Raw genomic sequence first — 18,621 nt, 5'->3', positions numbered from 1 at the left:
CCAAATCTGTCTTGAGAGGAATTTTCCATAGAATTTTGGGTAAAAATAATTCACGGACTTATTCTTTCACCCAAGATGCGGAACTATCTGAGATATCCTTGAATAACAATCTCAGGTATTAACATGAATATTTTAATCATTTTGCACAGTACTTCAGTAAGGTATAATAATTCAGAGAAAAAATATTTTTTTCCTTCACAACTTTATTGGAAATTTTCTACTTCTTCAATCAATTTATTATAGGTAACTTCTTCACAACATAAGTTTTTGCGATTATCAAATTAAGCTCAAACTGAAGATGGATAAAAATACTGCTTGTCATTAAGACACCAAGATGGATTTCGGTGAATGAAACATACCTAAATAAGAAAAATTTTTTATTATAATTTGTGATGAAGTTAGACAAAATGTGCTTTGAGGTGGGGGAAAATTTTGAGATAACTTTACTATGGCTTAGGAGGATTATTTCTGCATACTTGGCGCAACTAACACCCAAATTCCACCAATTAACCCACATTTTGAGGACAAAGAATGAGAAATTCAAGAAAAATGCTGTTGAAGCTTCTCGATTCTGCCACTACCCTTAAGAATAATTAATTATGGACGCTCATGACATCATTATAATGGCTTGAAAGAAGCTTTGATTCAATACTCTGGGAAGTATGAGACATTGTTTGGCATTGACAACTTAAAATCAATATTTTTGACCGAGGCAGGGTTTTTTGCTACACTGAACAGCCATAAGCAGCAATTTACCTGACTCCATCACATCTTTCATGAGGTTTGGATTCGTTCGATCGAAATTTCGTAAATAATCAAGACTAGAGAAAATCATAGCTAGAAACTTATTATATTTTTGAGGCTGAGATAACGTTTCAAACATCAAACACTTCCCACTTATCATGTACACACATACAAGTTTCCCAAACTCAAAAATAAAATGGAAAAACAGGAAACAATATGAATACAGGAACAATGTTCATTGGAACATGAAATACGGTTCAAACCATAAGAGAAGATACAAAAAGTGCTATGTATTAAGAAAAAACAAAAGCCTTCAGATGGAAAAGTGACGGCAGTTGACTAGCTACAATTAAAAAAGAGTGAAAAATAAAATCCTTTGCTCAAACCAGGTGAAATGCATTGAAGTTAAACTTTTAAACCTAGAATTTAAACTGAAGTATCCATGGTAAAATTTAAACAAAAGAGTAGGACTTTTTTCCATTACTTTTCATGATAAAAGAGACTATTCTCTGGACTAACATTTACCGGGGTGCAACTCCAGGGCCCAGCAGTGCCTGTAACAGGAAAAGAAACAATCAAGTTAAAAAGTAACCTGAGAATATTTTCAACACTTTAAAAACTGACCAGAGTCGTTACACAACTTGTGAGTTGTTTGCCAATGATCAATTGACAAAAAATTTAAAATCTTGACCATCATAACTATGAAGGTGTAAAAATATCTGTTTCTAATGATTTTGTGAAGTCCTTCAGTTTTTTGTGGTTTTTATCACTGAAGCAAATTCTCTATTTTCCAATTTTCCCAGTTGCCATGAATCCTGTTCAAACTTGTACAATGATACAATTTTGCATCTAGCAGACAAGTTAAAAGTACTTGAGTTGAGGTTTTTTCTTCATTTGAATATAAGTGACAGTCTGCGGGAAAAGGGACCTCGAGCTTTAGAGGCAGCAATCCTAGATGAAAGTGTCAACGTGGGCCAAGAAATAGGATTTTGAAATGATGACTGAGGATATTCTCTAGTGATCTAAAGATTTAGTTGTCAGCAGTATGGTTCATTTTTCTGTCAATAAAAGGCTTATTGAGGGCTCCCTGTTTAACACAATCGCATCAAATTCTATTTATTGGAATTTCATTTTGGATTTTCCTAATTTTTCCGGATGACATCAAATTATCAAACATTTTCTAATTATCCTGGTTATCATTAACAGTCAACTTCCTGTTAAAATGAGGCAATTTTGTACCCCATGCATGTTATTAAAAGAATTTTCAATTGCTTTTCCGTAAAGGTACATTTCTTGAACTCCAAACTTCAAACTGACAAAACTCCAGAGTAATTTGAAATTTGTTTGAGTTTTTTGTTCCAAATATTTGTGAAACACATATCTTAAGATGGTTCTTAGTAATCTAAGGACTAGATCTACCATTACTTTGCACTGCTACACGATTAGTGCCTTGGAAAAACAATAATCATTGTGTTGTAAAAATTAATCCAAGAAACTAATCCATGACGTGTAGCAGCATCAATACTGAGAAAGGTGACATCAAATTTTTGAGAATTCATTGAAAATTTATATTGGAAAAACCACCATAGCGGACATCACTCATTGACTCGATGATAGATTTAATTTACGCAGATTGTTCACTAGATTTGAATTTGCTCAGGATGATCTTCTGCTGTGCACAAGAAAAATCCTTTCAAATATTACACGAGACAGAACAGGTAGACGACTAAAGATGGCAAAAAAATAATTTAATCACCTGTTTCTGTTGATATTTCTGAACTTCTTCCATCTGGCAGCGTTCAATTTCAAAAATGATGGGAGCGACTAATATAGTCGATGAACTGAAGAAGATCCACGCGGATAATCGTGAATAATGGTACAAAGCTGTTGGAGAAGAGAGATTTGTATTAGAATAGAAAAGGAGAACAGGTGAAATGTTAACGCGCATGGCAGTGTGTGTCATTTCTTTGAGAAAAAATTGTAGAAGATGATATGATGACATGAGAATGTCAGCAGTGCTGAGCAAAAACCTCAGAGCTCCACTTAAAATTTGGCGAGTCTTTTCAAACATGAAGTTTCATGGGGAAAAAAAACTGAATATCTGGAAATAATGATCATACTTTCAGCTAACATACTTCATTTTCTTCAGTATTTGCAGTTATCCACACGTGAGTTCTACCTTCCCTCTAAAATTTTAGGAGCCTCCTTGACAAGAGAGCCTGATTTTTTTTGAACCCAAATAACTTTTAGCATGCACTATGTCATTTTACTCCGCAAGTCTGACTTAGCCTAAGCTGAAATTATTTGCATGTATTGACAAGTATACTCGTCATGGCGCGCCATCTTGCAGCGTTGCTAAGCGATTGTTTTCGTCATGTTTCTCCAAAGTTTTCATTGTTCTAAAAATCATCTGGAAAATTCTGTTGCTGACCTGTAAGAATCTTGGTAATTTATTATTCCATCTGAAGCAACAAAGTATTTTTATTGACAAACAAATTATGTTGCTAAGGGTGATCGGGAAATTTATAATGACATGTGGATGGGTTAAGCCTCTGACACAAATGATAATTTTGGCAGAGTCATCCTTCTTTGTTGATCATTTTCTGCACAATTTTTTTCTTAAAATACAATGAACTTTGCACTTTGACCTTTGATTGTCATAAAATCTGAGAAACACAGGAATCAATTTACATGGTATTAATTCATTTCCAGTTATTTAAAGTAGTACTTACTTTTGACAAGATTTTGGGAGCCCTTGCAGAGCGAATGAGTCTTATTCCTGAGTCCTTCGGGGAACATCTCTGTTAAGCCCCATAATCTTTCACTCAAAGTTTCATCTTCGCAGTCCTGTGAACAGAAAAGTTTAAAAGATAGACATTAGAATCAAGTTATGAGAAAATCATCATTCCATCAGAAAACACATAAAAGTGTCCATATCTGAAATAGCTTTAAAGCTTTCAACAAGACATTTAGATTAGGGATCAGTTACGATTATAAATTTCCTTCGTTCGAAGAGTTGCAGATATCTTAAGTACGGACATCGAGTGAGCTAAGATTGTTCTTTCATATACTTCACAAATTTTAGTGGATATTTCTGAATGAGGGAGAAAGAATCAACTATATATCAAGAGAGTCTGTTGGTAGATTTTCTTTTGAGAGAATATGATATGAGCTGGGATTTGCAAAGTCTCTAGTGAAGCTATGTATTTAGTTACGGACATTTGAGTTGAAAAGAGACGATTTCAAGAATGGAATTTTCAGTTTGACTCCCTGAAAAGTTCCTCCTTACAAGGCTTCTAGGCTGTATCGTAAAAATGAGCCTCCTGAAGCAGTCAGACAACGACATTCTACAACACTTTCGCGAGCCAGTCCACCTCCTATCGTTGTCTATCCTGCTCATTTATGGGAAAAATTGCTGATTCGATGAAAGTTTTAGTCATACGGAGCGAAAACCACGGGCTAATTTTATTCTATTACAGGTACAGTTAAAGCGAGTCAAATGAAAGCATGCTTCGACAAAAAGACAGTTACCTCATCCAAATCATCGTCGAGACTTTCCACCAACTGGGCAGTGATTTTTTCCGGAGTTAAGTCTTTACTTCCTTCGTTCATTGATTCTAATCCACTGTCGAGGTCCTCGACACCAGCCATTAGAAAACTTACTTGAAAGGAGGAGGAAAGCTGAAGCTACACACTTGTACTGCTTCAAAAACTCAAAAACAGTGAAAGAAAATTGCGGAAAAATGACAGTGGCTAACCTCACAAAATTGGATTGGATGCTGATTGGATAGCGATGGATATTCGGTAAACAAAACAATCTCTGACATTTTCTAACCTAAAAGTCGCGATTGCCATGTGGGAGCAGGATATTGAAAATTGAAATGAGTGATGTTTGTGCTCTGTGGACTGAATAAATTTTCAGGTGTAATTATTTAATTCAAGCCTTTTGTGATTTTTCCTTGCCATTAAAATTTACCTCTGTGTCAATTTGTCCGTTTTCCTCTTTTTTAATCACGATGAGTTCATCCTCAGACGAAAGCATAGATGAAAATAAAGTGATAGCACAATCGGTACCAAAAGGACGACCCAAACAGTGGCCTTATGTCTTCAAAACTTGGAAACCTCATGATAAAAAGCTGTAAGTCTGTTTTATTTACCTTGACCTAACAATAAGTATTCTTTTGGACCAATCTTATTGCACCGTAAGATCGCCAGTATTGTCCAGCAGGAGGATGAATGTGGAATGTGACCAAGTTAGGCCATCTACCTTGTCTTTTAGAAGCGTATTTTCATTGATGATTGGTCGAGCCAAAATACTGCGGTCGAATGGCAGCGGATCATACTCGGGTTTCTAAACATTTGAGGTAGGGCTCTCGAATTTGATGCTTGTGGAATGCCATCATCTACATCAGGTCATTTCTTAATCCCACCGTTTTGGGTCCACTATTGGCTCTAACGTTTGCAAGAATTCCACCTTCTATCTGTCTGGTGAGTCCCGACTTGATTCCGAATAAGTATGATCGCGTCAAAGCAAAATACTAAAAGCGCCACCCATCCACCCATTTTGGCTCGACCAACCATCAACAAAAATACGCTTCTAAATGCTACTAATATTCAGGAATTTCTTGATGCTCAGTCAAATCTTAGGGGTGTTCTGCTGTTTTGTCAAAGGATTGCACCTGAAGTTTGTAATCAAGTTTCATGATGACAAGCAAAATGCTGCGCAAATCTTGGCAGGGACTTAGCAGGTGTTTAAAGTGATTTGTGAAGCACTAGTGACGTGATCGAACTGGCATGCGATATATCACATCGATCAGGTGAAAAACCTTGGCATATTTTGACTTTTTAGCAAAAAAAAGGACGACAGCCCCTGCGCATCAGCCTAAAGAATTATTCTAAATCCAAAATCCAACAAAATTCAGAGAAATGAAAGCAGAACAATGTTTGGAAAAAAACCTTGCATTCGGTACAGATATCAATGGCGGTATCAAATGCGAGGTTTTTTTCCAAACATTATTCTGCTTTTATTTCTCTGAATTTTGTTTGTTTTTGGATTTAGAATAATCCTTTAGGCTTATGCGCAGGGGCTATCGTCCTTTTTTGCTAATAGCTTAAAATCTACGGAGATTTTTCACCTTATTGCGATATATAGCATGCCAGTTTGACTACGTCACTTGAGCTCGACGAACCACCTTCCAAGTCAACGGGTCAAATTTATCAGATGCCATGAGACCAGTTGAAAATGTGTAGTGCACGTTCAGCTTCCTGTCCGAAGAGAATAATCTCAATGTTAGCATCTTGGCAGGCGCTTTTTTTCTTCGAAGTTGGCTCTCTGAAGAGCTTTCTTTTATCCATGGAACGCTACAAACTGGAGAACTTTTGAATAGCCTTTCAAAAGGTTTTTTGTAAGTCATGAAATGCGTTGGGTTCCCCTAACACGATGTTAGGATTGTACATAACTGTTTGGTGGCCTTCCAGAGACATACAGACATCATGCTAACAGCAGGAAATGAAGTCATTGTTTTGCATTGTTGAAGGTGTCACTGCCAAACTGGGGCAATTTTTTCAATAAGAAGATGGAGGTATCCAAAGGATACGACCTTTATTGTACCTATCAATCTTGTCAACATAGATTTTTGGAGTTTAACCACTTAATTAATCTAAACCACCATAATAATAATATTCAGTGAAGCACCATGATGCATCTAAATGAATATTTCTCAGTTTGAGTTTAAAGGTTTTTCCTTGATATTCTTCACTGCTAGGAAATCGGCTGTTTCCGAGAGGGTAGTAGAAACTAATGGGAGTAGCACTAGTGTGTGCAAACATGAAAAGTCAACGGTTTTTATCTGCTGTAAAAAGACTGTTTTTTTGTATGCTATCTCTTGGGAATTTTCCATAGATTCTACCCATTTCTATGCGTTGAACTTTCAAACAATGTGTTCATTTTCTTTTACAGTATAATTCCTTTTCACTGTCGTAAGAACAAGCCCAAGTACACTGCAGAAGAAAGGCAAAGGATCAAGGATGAGAAGAAGCGCACAATAGAAAACCAGAAAAAACTACAGGAAAAATTACTTAAAGCAAACAAGAAGGGAACAATACAGAGGAAAGAAAGAAGAAGAGAACGATTTGAAAAAAGAGAAATCCGAAAGAAAGAGGTGAGAAAAAATTTCATCATCTATCTAATAAATGAAGATCCATTTCCCAGCCGAACCTTTAATTGATCCAATTTTTCTCATGATCAATGGTTAAGAATTGTTGAAGAGCTCTTTCAACTTTTGGCCTTACATTAGTGGTCTATCGAGTTTTTTTTGGCAGCATGAAGAAATTTATCTACCAAAGTTAAACAAGAATTGAACCGCGTTAAGCAGAAAGGAACCAAGTCACATCAGCTGTAGCCAAATTTAATTATGCACTTTAATTTTTTACGCGGAGACTGCTGTGCGGATTTTTGGGCAAATTTCAGTGAATTTTTCGCATAATGCAAAGCAAATTCCTTAAAATTCTCAAAAGGATCCACACAAACGTTTTCTTGTAAAAAATTGAATTGCCCCGTTAAATTTTGCAACAGCTGGTGTGGCTTGCTTCCTTCCTGCTTAACGCAGTTCAATTGGAAGTGTTGAACAAATACTGACCAATTATTATAAGTTATTTAAATTATATTTGAAAACCAAGAAGATTAAACCTTGTCTCTGGCTATTTCTTCTGCCTTTTTGAAGGCCCTTTGGCGATTGCCCTGAAGAATGAGAGTTACACATAGGAGCAACAATCAGTGATGAACAAAAAAAGATACTCAGTGAGTAACAGTAAGGAGATTAGTGCTATCCGCACTATTCGGCTGGGAAATCAAATCCACAAAATTGCAAAAATTGTGATTAAAGTCGTAAAATGAGCTCTAATGAAAATCGGTGTAAAACTGAGAGGGGAGATTGTTCAGTTAAGACAGATGTATTTTTGCACTTAATTTCATCAGAGTTCATTTCGTGACTCTAATCATGATTTTTGGAATTTTTTGGCTTTAATTTCCTTGTAGAATAGTGTGGACCTAGCACTGTTCTTCCACTCTGTTACTAACAATATTTAGGTCACATTTTTGATGCTCAGAGATAAGCAAGAAATCTCTGCTCCAAATTAACCTCCAAAAGTTTCTTGAGAACGCTTGATAATATACATGCTAACTGTTACTGTTTCAAGCAGGTCTGTATAACTTGTTTAAGGCTTATCATAAATGCTCAAAGCTCGAAGGAATCAAATTGAATTTTTTTTCTTTGAGTTAAAGCCATTGCTTTTCAGTAAAAGTAATCCTGAAAGTTACTTAAACTGAATGCAGAAAATCATACCTCACACTTTAGACTATTTTTTTATTTTGGAAACAACATTGTGGCCATTATTTTTAAAAGTTATGAAAATAAGGGAAAGAAGGGTATTTTATCATAGTCATCAATCAAATGGCCGTGTCCTTGTTTCAAGTGAAAAAAAGACTCATTCAGTGATCAAATTCTGAGTTATTTTCTTTAAAAACTAATTGTTCCACCTTTACATGAAGTATAAATTATTGTCTTTTCTTTTTTTCAGGTGGAAAAAGAAGAAAAACTTCAAAAGATAAAACGCAAATATGAAGAGAAAAAAATAGACCCAAAGAGAGTGATCAAGTTTGTTAATAAGTCCCTAAAGTTAACTAGCCATAAGTAAGTAATTAATTTAAAAAATGCTTACATTCAATGAATCAGAAGGATTTTGTAATATTCTGGTCACTTATCAAGTGAGTTGAAGCTCCGAATTTTATTGGCAATATTACAGCAACAACAGGATTGTAGCAATATTTCAAAATCGCATTGTTTTGAATCAGCATAAGAAATTGTTATAATTTTCGCAGGCCCTAATCATGCACTACATCCATCCAAGTTGCTTTATGGCGTGAAATCTATCAGGAGAGATCCACCAGAATTGCGTTCTAACTAACTTTCTGTTGTCACTATCGAAAGCGCAATCTCAAGCAAGGGCTTCAAGTTCAAATCGAGTTGATACAATTTTATTAGAATGTTGCCTGCAGTCGTGGTATCATTTAGTATACCTGTTTTTTCTGGAAGGTTCAAAAATTGCACTACATACCACCGGTTCAAAAGTCCTACAAAATGACTATCCTTACGTATTTTTCTCTATTTCTTGATAATAAGATTTTGGAAGTAGATAATATGCTATCAATACAGATGTATTGCCTCAGTGTCATGAAGTTATCACGCCTATTTGGAATCTGCTCAATATCAGTATCAGTTTCCAAAAATGTAAAAACTGAAAGAAAGAAAGAGTTATTTTGTATTTTAAAATTTGTTTTACAACTTTTTTAAGTACAACAATTTATGAATAAAGTCAGCTTGATTTTTTTTCTTAAAAAATTTTTTATTATAAGAAATTAAAAAAAAACCAACAAAAACAAAACAAAAAATACTAAACTAAAATCACCTCTTTGAAGTCATCCATCGATTGCATAGCATTCATAGTCAGGAAGAAATTATGCCATCCATTATACAAGTCTGTTGCTGTTTCCACTGTATCACCTACAAAAAATTTTTAAAAAAATATTAATATACTGAGCAAAGAAATCTTAAATTAGAATAACTTTTTAAGTTTGCCACCAAGTGCTGCACTGTCTCAGCCAAGCCAGTTTCAAATTATGTGAAAGGCTCTGAAGAGGCAAAGGTTTTCTCAATCAAATCACCTATCTAATTCAATACCCAAATTTATGATGACACCCGTAAAAGCAATGAACACCCTCAACTTGAATTTTCCTTTCCTTGTTGTGCGGAAGGAACTCCCTCGTAAAGTAAAGTAGAAAGAATATGAATGCAATAAGTGGAGGCTCTTACCATCAGGTTTTGTAGGAAACATTGTTAGATCTAAAGTGAAGGGTTGCTCAACATGCTTAAAAATGTCTTGTGAAAACTGAGAATGGTTGAAAGGAATTCCTTCAGTCAGTGATGTATTCAGGGTTGTAATGAAGTACTTCCACCGTGGGGCATAGTAATGAGATACAATGCCTACAACAAAGAGGGAAAAAACTAATGATTAGTAATCATAGAAGAGCTCAAAGTGTAGTACAAATTGAGCTTCAAAATTTTATGTAGACCAAGATTCGTGCCATGAAAATCATTTATATGAACTCTAAAGCAAGATAATAACAATTTGATTTAGCATTTGTCACGAAAAATTGGAATTTTCGCTCATGAGAAAAACGAGAGTCTACATGTATAAAATGGCGCACTACAATGGTTTTGGTAGACTTCTCAATAAAGCAGTGTCCCTTTCTCATATTGTGTTCTTCAAAGGGTATACAACATGTAATAGCCAAGCCAAAGTGACGAGATTGAGGTTATCATATTTGCTTATCGCAGAGACTATATTGCGGGGACATTTAATGGACGATCTAACTCAAGAAAATTATTGTTTTTTCTATGAGCGGGAAGTTTGAATTCATGCATCGAAAAACGTTGATTTCTTTGTTTTATTGTTGTAAAGTGGAATTTTTTTTTTTTTTAAAAAAAAAGAAAGAAATGGGAAGAACTTACCAGACCATTGTTTTGTTGCATAGTCTAAAATCTCTCCGTTGGGGCCCCATAGAGTGATTTGGTTGCGTGCGTTGTACTCATACAAATTGGCATCCTACACGAATTAAGAACAATTGAACCAAAAATGTAATATTCAATCTTTCGAATTTCCTTATAAAGTACAAAAAAATATTTCCATACTACAGAAATGTGCGTCTGATAAGAATAGGGAAAATTTAGCCAGGTTTGATACATCTAGAATTAAAGTTGGCCGCACCTTTCTTGTAAAGATACTCATAATTTTCCACTGTAGGAGAAAATCGAAGTGAAGAAAAATCATATCCTCAGTTAAAAAATCTGAAAGTTTAGCATTGGTATGTCCTCAAATTCTTTTATTCTGAATTTCAGAGTCAAGTTCTCCATCTGTTCTTCCTACTTAGTGTGCAAAAAATCATTAACTCTTGAAAATTGGTGATAAATTAAATTTTTTGTCCATGGCGCCACTTGCCCAGATTGTGGCCCCAAAATAAATTAAACCTAGGTAACTGAGCATACCTGTATTGATTGCAACTATAGCCTCTCTTTGCCTAGAATTAGTTAAACCTGCGACAAAAGGTCTGATACTTACCAATGGTGTGTAGCCCATATCTCTGGCAGCTTTTATCCAAACACCCAGCAAAAATTTCTCATTTGTAGCGAGGATTTTCTCTAGGTCTGCAAGTATTTTTACAATATTTTCTGCTTCTGTCCTGATAAGAGATATGAGAACATAGAATTTTATTTACAGTCAGCAGCATTAATGAATGTCATATCTAGTTTATTTTTGGTACATTTAAGATAAAGTCGCATTTTCACTCGGCCAACCATTATCCCAGCAGTTACTCCCTCTCATCAACTAAAACTGTTAATCCACTTAAGAAAAGAGATATCTGAACTGAAATATTGAGATGATATCAAGTTTGGTAGAAGCATCAACAATCGCAATCGAATCTGTCATTCTTAAAGACTTAGGTGCCAGAAACTGAAGTACAAGAAAAATAGTAGAAACTTTATTAATCGATTTGTTTTAAATCCTAGCTTAATTGATAATGTGACAACTCATTTAAATGCTTTAGTATAGAGCTCTGAGATGTAGAATGGGTAAATTTAATCGGTTTTCCTTGTATTTTCCTCTCTGGTGCTTAAGTCTTTTAGAGAATGACCGATTCAATTGTTGATGCAGTAATTTCAATGATCAAAAAAACAGATAACACCAAAATACTAATAGAACTACCAGAAAGATTGTACATTGTATTAAGAGGTGTTCAGCTTCGGCCCAAAGTTTGAAGTGGAAATATCGTAGGAGACATTTTCTCACTCAGCCCTTAAAAAAAGTTGGTTTTGATTATCAATACATTGCTGATTCTTTCGATGCAGAGCTCTGTGACCTCTCTAGTATTATAAAATGAGAGTGTGGAGAGGTTCCAAGATAAATTTATATTCCTCTGTTTCATTTAAAGGAATCAAAGCACCTTCCTAGCCCTCTCTGAATTTAATATAAAAATACATACTGGAATTGATCCTGCTTTTTGGCGTCGTATGACTTTATAAGTCTAGCGTAAGCCTCCTCGAATAATATTTGCATGGCTTGACGTGTAATGTCTACTACATCATGGGCGTAGTTTTTGCTTTCTGCCAGTTTATTTGAGGCGCTTATTAAATGACTCCATGCAGCCAGTACATCACTGGGGTCATACCAGATCTGGAAAAACAAAATTTTTGATCACGTATTTTGCTGTCGACAGATTGTTCGACTCTTCATTTTTCAATTCCTAGACAGTAACAAAGAGTCCTATTTCCTCTAGCAGATTAAATTAAATTATTAAGAAATTTTTACCTGGGGACGAATATTGAAGCCAGGACGTCTGCATATGGTGTATTTTCCGTGAAGGGATTTCTCCTGAGTGTAGTTGTAGGTACTTTTCTGGAAAAAATAGAAAAGGTTAAAAAATTAATTTGTTTCACTTTACTTTTAATGATCTGGTTATATTTTAAGTGTAAGAAGCTTTGAAATTAGGGTGTTGGTCCCCGTTTTCTCAGTTTTTTTTATTTTATTTTTTTTTTATCATTATTTTTTTTTTTTTTAGCTAAACGTGGCTCATACAGGAATCCACTTACCCCTCTCTTTCCCACGCTCCTGCTCACTGCGTCGGCGTCTCGACGAACAATAGCTAATGACGGTTGCCAAGCGATGCCGGGATCCTCAGCCCCTCGCCAAATTACTTACGCTTCATTAACCATTTCACCGTCACGCTAGGATTCGTCCAATTTTCAAAAAAAATTGTTTCGCGAGTTTTTAGCAATTTTTTCCTTACTCTCCGTTAAAACACGAATTAAAAGAGGTCTCATTCATAAAAATCGGCCAAATAGAAGAGAAGTTACAGTATTCGAAATCCGAAGAAATCAACAAAACTTCTCCAAACAAAAAATAAAATGAAGGGGGAAAAAAAGAAATGTATAAATTACAATTTAATATGATTGACCTCAGAATGTGACAAGCAATTCAATTATAAAAAGGAGAAAAAATTGAGTGAAATTACAAAAAATTAGCCTCTTGCAAGGGGCTTCCTTGTATGAGTTTTGACCTGAAGACAAGTAAATCCCGTTATATTATTAAAACGAAATTGACTCCATAGTTTAATGCCTTAGTTTCTTGAATACGATTATTTTAAGCACTCGATTTATATCAGCAATTTTACCCATGAGGTGATTTCCTGAGAGCTGATAATATCACGAATTTCTCATAGAGCCCTTCAAAAATGGCTTGCTTTTTGGGCAGCCGATTCGGCCATCAAACCGGGGTTTAAATGGAAGCTGATAATAACACAAAGCTCTGAGAACAATTTTAAGATGAGTATAGGAACGGTTTGTACATTACGAGGAGAGGCGGGCATTCTGTTCAGCATATCGATACATAAGTATTTTCACACGTAGAATTCAATTTTCACGTCAGGGAGTCGACATATTTTGATTTTTTCGATTTTATACGGAAAATTTATGGTTTTTCGGGATTGAAATTACTTACAATTGTTTCATGAAAAATGAATGCACCCAAAATGACTATAGCATTTTGACTTTCACATACCTACGTGCACTCACTAAATTGATTGGTAAATTCAAAGAGTGGGTACATCGACCTGGTATATCAAGTTTCTGCGATTTTTTACGGCAAATCGGTAGATTTTCGGGATGTGGATTGCTTACTTTCAATTCATGAATGAATAAAGCATGGACATGGTTGAGCTTCTTTGCATGAAAAGACGTTTAAAATAACAAAATCAAGACATATTTAATACAATTGCATTTATATCGAGTCAATTTCTTTTCAATAATATAACGGGATTTATAATACCGGTGATTTGGGTATTTTAACCCCAAAATACCTTTAAATCGACTTTATCTTCTAGGAATTCGACAGAATTTTTCCTTTCTTCGCTTAAATTTTTCCGTAGCACTTTTCCTCAAGAATCTGATAAGATTTTGCTTGAGGCGGATCAAAAAACTTAAATTTGTTCGAATAGCTTTCTAGATTCACAATACACGGTCTCGTCAAGGTGCGTCGTTGACCTTGCAGTGTTGGATCGTGATTTTTTGTTACATTTATTATTTGAGAAAATTTCTATTCATATATTGATAATCATCACTAATGAGGAGAGATTCACGAGGACATTCATCACAAGAATAAAATGATGAACTTCGACTTTTAAACTTTTCTGTCGGGTATCGCTTACCAGTAAATATTTCCAACCACTGGCTGCCTCTTCGTTCTCCTGGCCATACCTTCTACGAGCATAATTCGTAAACCTGAATAATTCATAGGAAAGCAAAAATTATTATGAAAGTAACAGAAATATTTTAAGATCTTTGAAATTATGGCGTAGCAGTCTCTTTCTGTCACGACTATTCTTGTAACGACAACCCCTCTATAGCGAGGAGGTCGGTCGGTCCGTTGAATTTCCTTTACTAAAAACATGTATTTTCTATTTTTAATCGACTTAATGAACGTGGCTACAGAGCACTGACTCCTAGTTGGGTCAAATCGCAGGTTCGTACCTAGGAATCTGCCCTCTCACAAGCGTAAACAATGACTACTGCCGTTTTCTACGAGTTCCCGGCGTCTGACAAATCAAAGCAGTTTCACACGCGGTGCGCGCATGGAATTAACCGCTTGTAAATTAACAGAAGAAAATAATTAGATTTCATGCATTTCTTTTTATCGTCATTTTAAATAACAGTGCCGAATCCGTAAAGTGTGAAAAACTTAATGATAGTAACAAGTTGGAAAACGCTGGCTCCGCGAGTTAAAACTAATCGCGCCGAACACAGGGCATGCCGGCGCGGAGCGCATATTAGCGCCTACAAGGCTCGGGGAATACTTCACGCATTGCGCGTTTTGCACGGCGCATACGAGGTCTGTTAGATTAGAAACCGGATTTTGGTCTTATCTAGCCCACAATGCGTCCGAATTAGGTTTTCTTGAGCTTTCCTGATAGCCGAAAATATACTTAAGAACGTGACGGTCACAGATTTTGTTTATTTTGATCAGTGTTTACCACGGTCCATATTAAGGTTGTTCCATTTTGCTTATTTCATTACGTACCCATTTTTCAATCAGCAAACTGATCTTACCATTCAACAAGATTCACTGGTTCTTTTCTATAACCCATTTCTGTCATCAGTTCATACATAACATAATTCTGATTAATGCCCTCTGGAGTGAGACCAGTTCCCACCATTGAGCTGTTTTCGGCTGTCCGCGCGATAAAAACATTCTGAAAAAGATGAGCATTGGTGGGTCCAGCGAATTGGCAACATTGTCTTTTTTCCATTTGAACCTGTGGAAAAGTATCGCCTCTTGGAGGGGCCAGGTGCTCCGTTAAGAATCGATCATTTAGCATAGGTTTAAATGGAGAAAATCCGGTGTTGCCAAATTGCTGGATCCGCCTCTGAAGATGAGTGACCAGTTAGCCCCGTAAAAATTAGTGCAATACATAAGTCAATGAGTATAATAAGGGTGATTTATGATATCGGTAGTATGGACCACATTTTGCAACAAGGATCCACTATTTCTGGCTCATTTTAGAAACAACATATATGCCATTCGTTTCCCTACGCAGAAATGCGCTTTCACAGAAGAGCCAGAGATAGTGGTTCCTTATCGCAAAATGTCATCCATATTAGGGTTGCCAGCTCAGTTTTTAGCGTTTTCAAAGATTTACAACAATTATTCTAAGCAGAATGCAACTGTTGTTGAAAATCGTTTAAAGTTGTGGCCCTGCACTGCCGTGCTACGTAAGAACGTCGTATGAGCATTCGAATGTTGCCAAATTTCCTCATTTAAAATGTTAATTTAAATAATGAAAATTAAAAATATAATATAAACATATAAAAAATAGTGAAAAATATCAAATTTTGAAAAAAGTTATTAATATTATTGTCAAATTGAGTTGCACCGGTCTATTCGAATCGGGCGAGATTATTATTTTCGACCACATTTTGAACATTTAAATGGAATCTGAACAGCAGTGCGTGCTTTAATCTATTTAAAAAAGAAAAATTAAGTGTTTCCAATAATAAAAACTGGATTATTTTGTCTGGAACGTACCTAGTAATTACCCCTTTATAACCTGAAAAGATGACTTACATTGTTCACACTTTCAACTGAACCATGCATGCCCAGAGTTCCTCCAAAGTTATGTAACATACACCAGATAAAGGGCTGCCCAAAGAAGGATGAAAGTCGTGTATACTGAGGATTTTGTTCAGCGTGCAAGTCTAAGACGATCATAGATCCCTGCAAGATTGAATGCCAAAATTAGTGTTACCTTGCTGGAGAAAAAACAAAGACATGAAATTTCAAAAAATCGTGAAAGCCTTCCAATTTCTCTACAGACCGTCTAAAAGAGGTAATGAGGATGAAGTAATCTGATTGAGTGGATCGCGCCAAAGAATGATATCAATTAATAGGACACATTTTAAGAACATTTTATTGACTGACGGAGTGAGTAGAGGAGTACATAATAAAAAAAAATTAAAAATTCACAAAATAGTAGGCGTCAAAACTGTAAAAAGACTTCATTTTTGTATATGTGTGAGTAATAAAGCATTTTAAAAAAACATAATTGTAAAAAAGCATGGCGCAAAAATTAGAAAGTTCTTCGAGTTAAAAGCGGTTTGCAGTCTGATGATAATTTTTAGATTGAAGTTATGAAAAGTCAACGTAGGTAATCATTTGATAAAACAGACGTTTTCGTTAAGAACAAATACTGTGGGTATATTCACTCAATACTGACTCATCGGCGGAACATATCTTATCTGCAAATGACGACACTTACTGTAGGCACTGCTGTTAAAAACGATTTTGCTCTGCTTTCAGTCCAAAAAAGAGGATCTTTATGAAACATCCAGCCCTGCAATAACCTGTAATTAGAAAAACTATAAACCAGAGGTTTAAATCAACGGTTAATTGATGTCACTTACTGCGGGCACTGCCGTCAAAAATGCTTTCGCTCTACTTTCGGTCCAGAAAATTGGATCATTATGAAACAACCACCCTTGCAATAACCTGAAATTAAAAACCAATCAACTTGACAAAGAATGAAAACATCTACATCTTGGAACAAATTATTTTAGTAAGTCTGCTTGAAAAATCTCAATTACAATGTGGGACATTCCCGATGATACCACCATTCAACCGCGTGGGAGCTAGTGTTGCCTACACTAAAAATTGAAGGCGAACTGACATAGCGTGTAAGCTACCTCTTCTCGTCTGATAAACAGCGGTTTTTCTGTGTGATTTTTCTGAGTAACGACCGATACCCCTCTTTGACCACGCTAGAACTCAAATTCCAGCATCGACAATTTTACTCTAACTGCAAGTGCGTTAGAATCACCACTCCAAGTTAGGTATAAGGGATTTTTTGTTTCCCGAAAAGGCGTGACAGTTACGGTGATACCACAATTGGATTGCATTTCGCAAAAAGGAACCGAAAGCATTGCCATGTTGCTAAGATTGTGCGACTTCACCCTTTGCAATAAAATTACTGTAATCATGCAAATACATGGAATTTACATGGTAATGGACCACTAGATAAGGTACGAATTTCAGCATTCTGATACATGTTTCTTAACCAAAATTTTACGTAAAACACGATGCACACAACGACAATTACCGAAATTAACTCCTTACGAAGATATTTAATGATTCTTGATGCGTGAATTCAAACCACCCGCTCATGAAAACTCAATGCTCTACGTGATTCACATCGCGCGCTAAACGTTATCATGATAGTCTCTGCGCGATATAAAAATCTGGCAACCTCAATCTTGACGCTTTGGCTCAGTTATAGAAAATTGCTAATAGTTTGAACAACACATGGTGGGAGATTAACATTGCTCGATTGAGAAGCTTGCTGAAACCGTTGTAGTTGGCGATTTGACTCACGTAGAGCTTTGAGTTTCTTGTGAGCGCGCAGTTCAAATTCCCCGTAACCAATGTGAAATAAAAACGTTAATATCTTCGTTAAGAGTTGGTTTCGGTAATTTTCGTTGTGGAATTGTTTTTTACGTGAAATTCTGGTTAAGAGACATGTATCAGATCGCTTAAATTCGTACCTTGTCTAGTGGTCCATTTTGGTGTTAAATTTATAGTTTTTAGCGTGTGAAATAGAAAATGTTCATCGATGATCAGGTTTTTCTTCCAAGACAAAAGAAGTTGCACAATCTTAGCAACATTGCAATGCTCTTGGTTCCTTTTTGCAAAATGCAGTCCAATTCGACCTCCTGGGAGCTCGTGTTTCCTGCACTAAAAATTGAAGGCGATTTGACATAGCGTTAGAGTAAACTCTTCCCGTCCGGTAACAAGCATTTTTTCGGTGTGTGTTCTTAGTGAGCGAACCATCTCACATTGATACCTATATTCGACTATGCGGGAGCTCATTTTGCGTACACCGGAAATCGTAGGCGAACTACCAATGCGTTAGGATAACCGCTACTAGAAAAATTTTATATCAATAGATCGCTCCGTACCGACTGTCGATCAAGTTCGTCGAGATAGCCGGGAAATTGATCCTTGCTAATAGATTGATAAACGAATTTTTTTTTTTTTTTTTTGTAAAACTAATATTAGAAAAAAAGAAGAGGGAAAATTTAAAATCGATGAAGATCTAAACCTTAAAACGAGACGAAGCGTAAGGAAATCTGTTCAGTGTCCGACAGAGACAAAAAACCGCGGTGAACGGACAGTCAGCGGCAATTTTGCGAGTCGGCGACATCGTTTTTCCTCCATTTA

The 18,621-nt window shown here is 35.8% G+C and overlaps 3 protein-coding genes across 6 annotated transcripts in view; 1 reads left to right on the top strand and 2 right to left on the bottom strand.

Moving 5' to 3' along the window:
- Positions 1-831: 831 nt before the first annotated feature.
- mge (translocase of outer mitochondrial membrane 22 homolog mge) lies at positions 832-4,524 on the bottom strand. Its single transcript, XM_019049682.2, has 4 exons — positions 4,276-4,524; positions 3,477-3,591; positions 2,501-2,628; positions 832-1,298 (listed from the first exon to the last, which is right to left on the bottom strand). Exons 1-4 carry the CDS (start codon positions 4,393-4,395, stop codon positions 1,266-1,268), a joined length of 396 nt encoding a protein of 131 aa, XP_018905227.1. The 5' UTR covers positions 4,396-4,524; the 3' UTR covers positions 832-1,265.
- An 88-nt stretch (positions 4,525-4,612) lies between these two features.
- On the top strand, positions 4,613-9,055 carry LOC109035873 (uncharacterized). Its single transcript, XM_019049680.2, has 3 exons — positions 4,613-4,882; positions 6,704-6,905; positions 8,323-9,055. Exons 1-3 carry the CDS (start codon positions 4,761-4,763, stop codon positions 8,437-8,439), a joined length of 441 nt encoding a protein of 146 aa, XP_018905225.1. The 5' UTR covers positions 4,613-4,760; the 3' UTR covers positions 8,440-9,055.
- Positions 9,056-9,126: 71 nt separating this feature from the next.
- Positions 9,127-18,621, bottom strand: part of Naglu (N-acetyl-alpha-glucosaminidase) — a 57,225-nt gene continuing 47,730 nt past the window's right edge. For 3 of the 4 annotated variants that reach the window (XM_072305222.1, XM_072305219.1, XM_072305221.1), the window contains 10 exons: positions 16,812-16,896; positions 15,976-16,125; positions 14,961-15,103; positions 14,063-14,135; positions 12,169-12,255; positions 11,843-12,033; positions 10,921-11,041; positions 10,314-10,407; positions 9,615-9,785; positions 9,127-9,305 (listed from right to left, as the gene is read on the bottom strand). In XM_072305222.1, coding sequence (XP_072161323.1) covers positions 9,196-9,305; positions 9,615-9,785; positions 10,314-10,407; positions 10,921-11,041; positions 11,843-12,033; positions 12,169-12,255; positions 14,063-14,135; positions 14,961-15,103; positions 15,976-16,125; positions 16,812-16,896 — 1,225 coding nt within the window. In that variant the 3' untranslated portion in view covers positions 9,127-9,195. Of the gene's footprint in view, positions 9,306-9,614; positions 9,786-10,313; positions 10,408-10,920; positions 11,042-11,842; positions 12,034-12,168; positions 12,256-14,062; positions 14,136-14,960; positions 15,104-15,975; positions 16,126-16,666; positions 16,752-16,811; positions 16,897-18,621 lie in introns of all 4 variants that reach the window. The other variant, XM_072305220.1, reaches the window with a different exon arrangement.

The sequence above is a fragment of the Bemisia tabaci genome, chromosome 10 (assembly GCF_918797505.1).
Source record: "Bemisia tabaci chromosome 10, PGI_BMITA_v3".
NCBI lineage: Eukaryota > Metazoa > Arthropoda > Insecta > Hemiptera > Aleyrodidae > Bemisia > Bemisia tabaci.
The sequence above is the reverse complement of the archived record's forward strand: the minus strand, read 5'-3'. Positions and strand labels throughout refer to the sequence as shown.

Excerpts from the sequence above, each read along its gene's own strand:
- mge (XM_019049682.2), bottom strand. The coding sequence starts at position 4,395 with ATGGCTGGTGTCGAGGACCTCGACAGTGGATTAGAATCAATGAACGAA. Across the intron at positions 3,592-4,275 it reads TCGACGATGATTTGGATGAG|GACTGCGAAGATGAAACTTT; the intron begins GTAACTGTCTTT and ends TTCTGTTCACAG. Across the intron at positions 1,299-2,500 it reads AGAAATATCAACAGAAACAG|GCACTGCTGGGCCCTGGAGT; the intron begins GTGATTAAATTA and ends TTCCTGTTACAG.
- LOC109035873 (XM_019049680.2), top strand. The coding sequence starts at position 4,761 with ATGAGTTCATCCTCAGACGAAAGCATAGATGAAAATAAAGTGATAGCA. Across the intron at positions 4,883-6,703 it reads AAACCTCATGATAAAAAGCT|TATAATTCCTTTTCACTGTC; the intron begins GTAAGTCTGTTT and ends TTTCTTTTACAG. Across the intron at positions 6,906-8,322 it reads GAGAAATCCGAAAGAAAGAG|GTGGAAAAAGAAGAAAAACT; the intron begins GTGAGAAAAAAT and ends TCTTTTTTTCAG.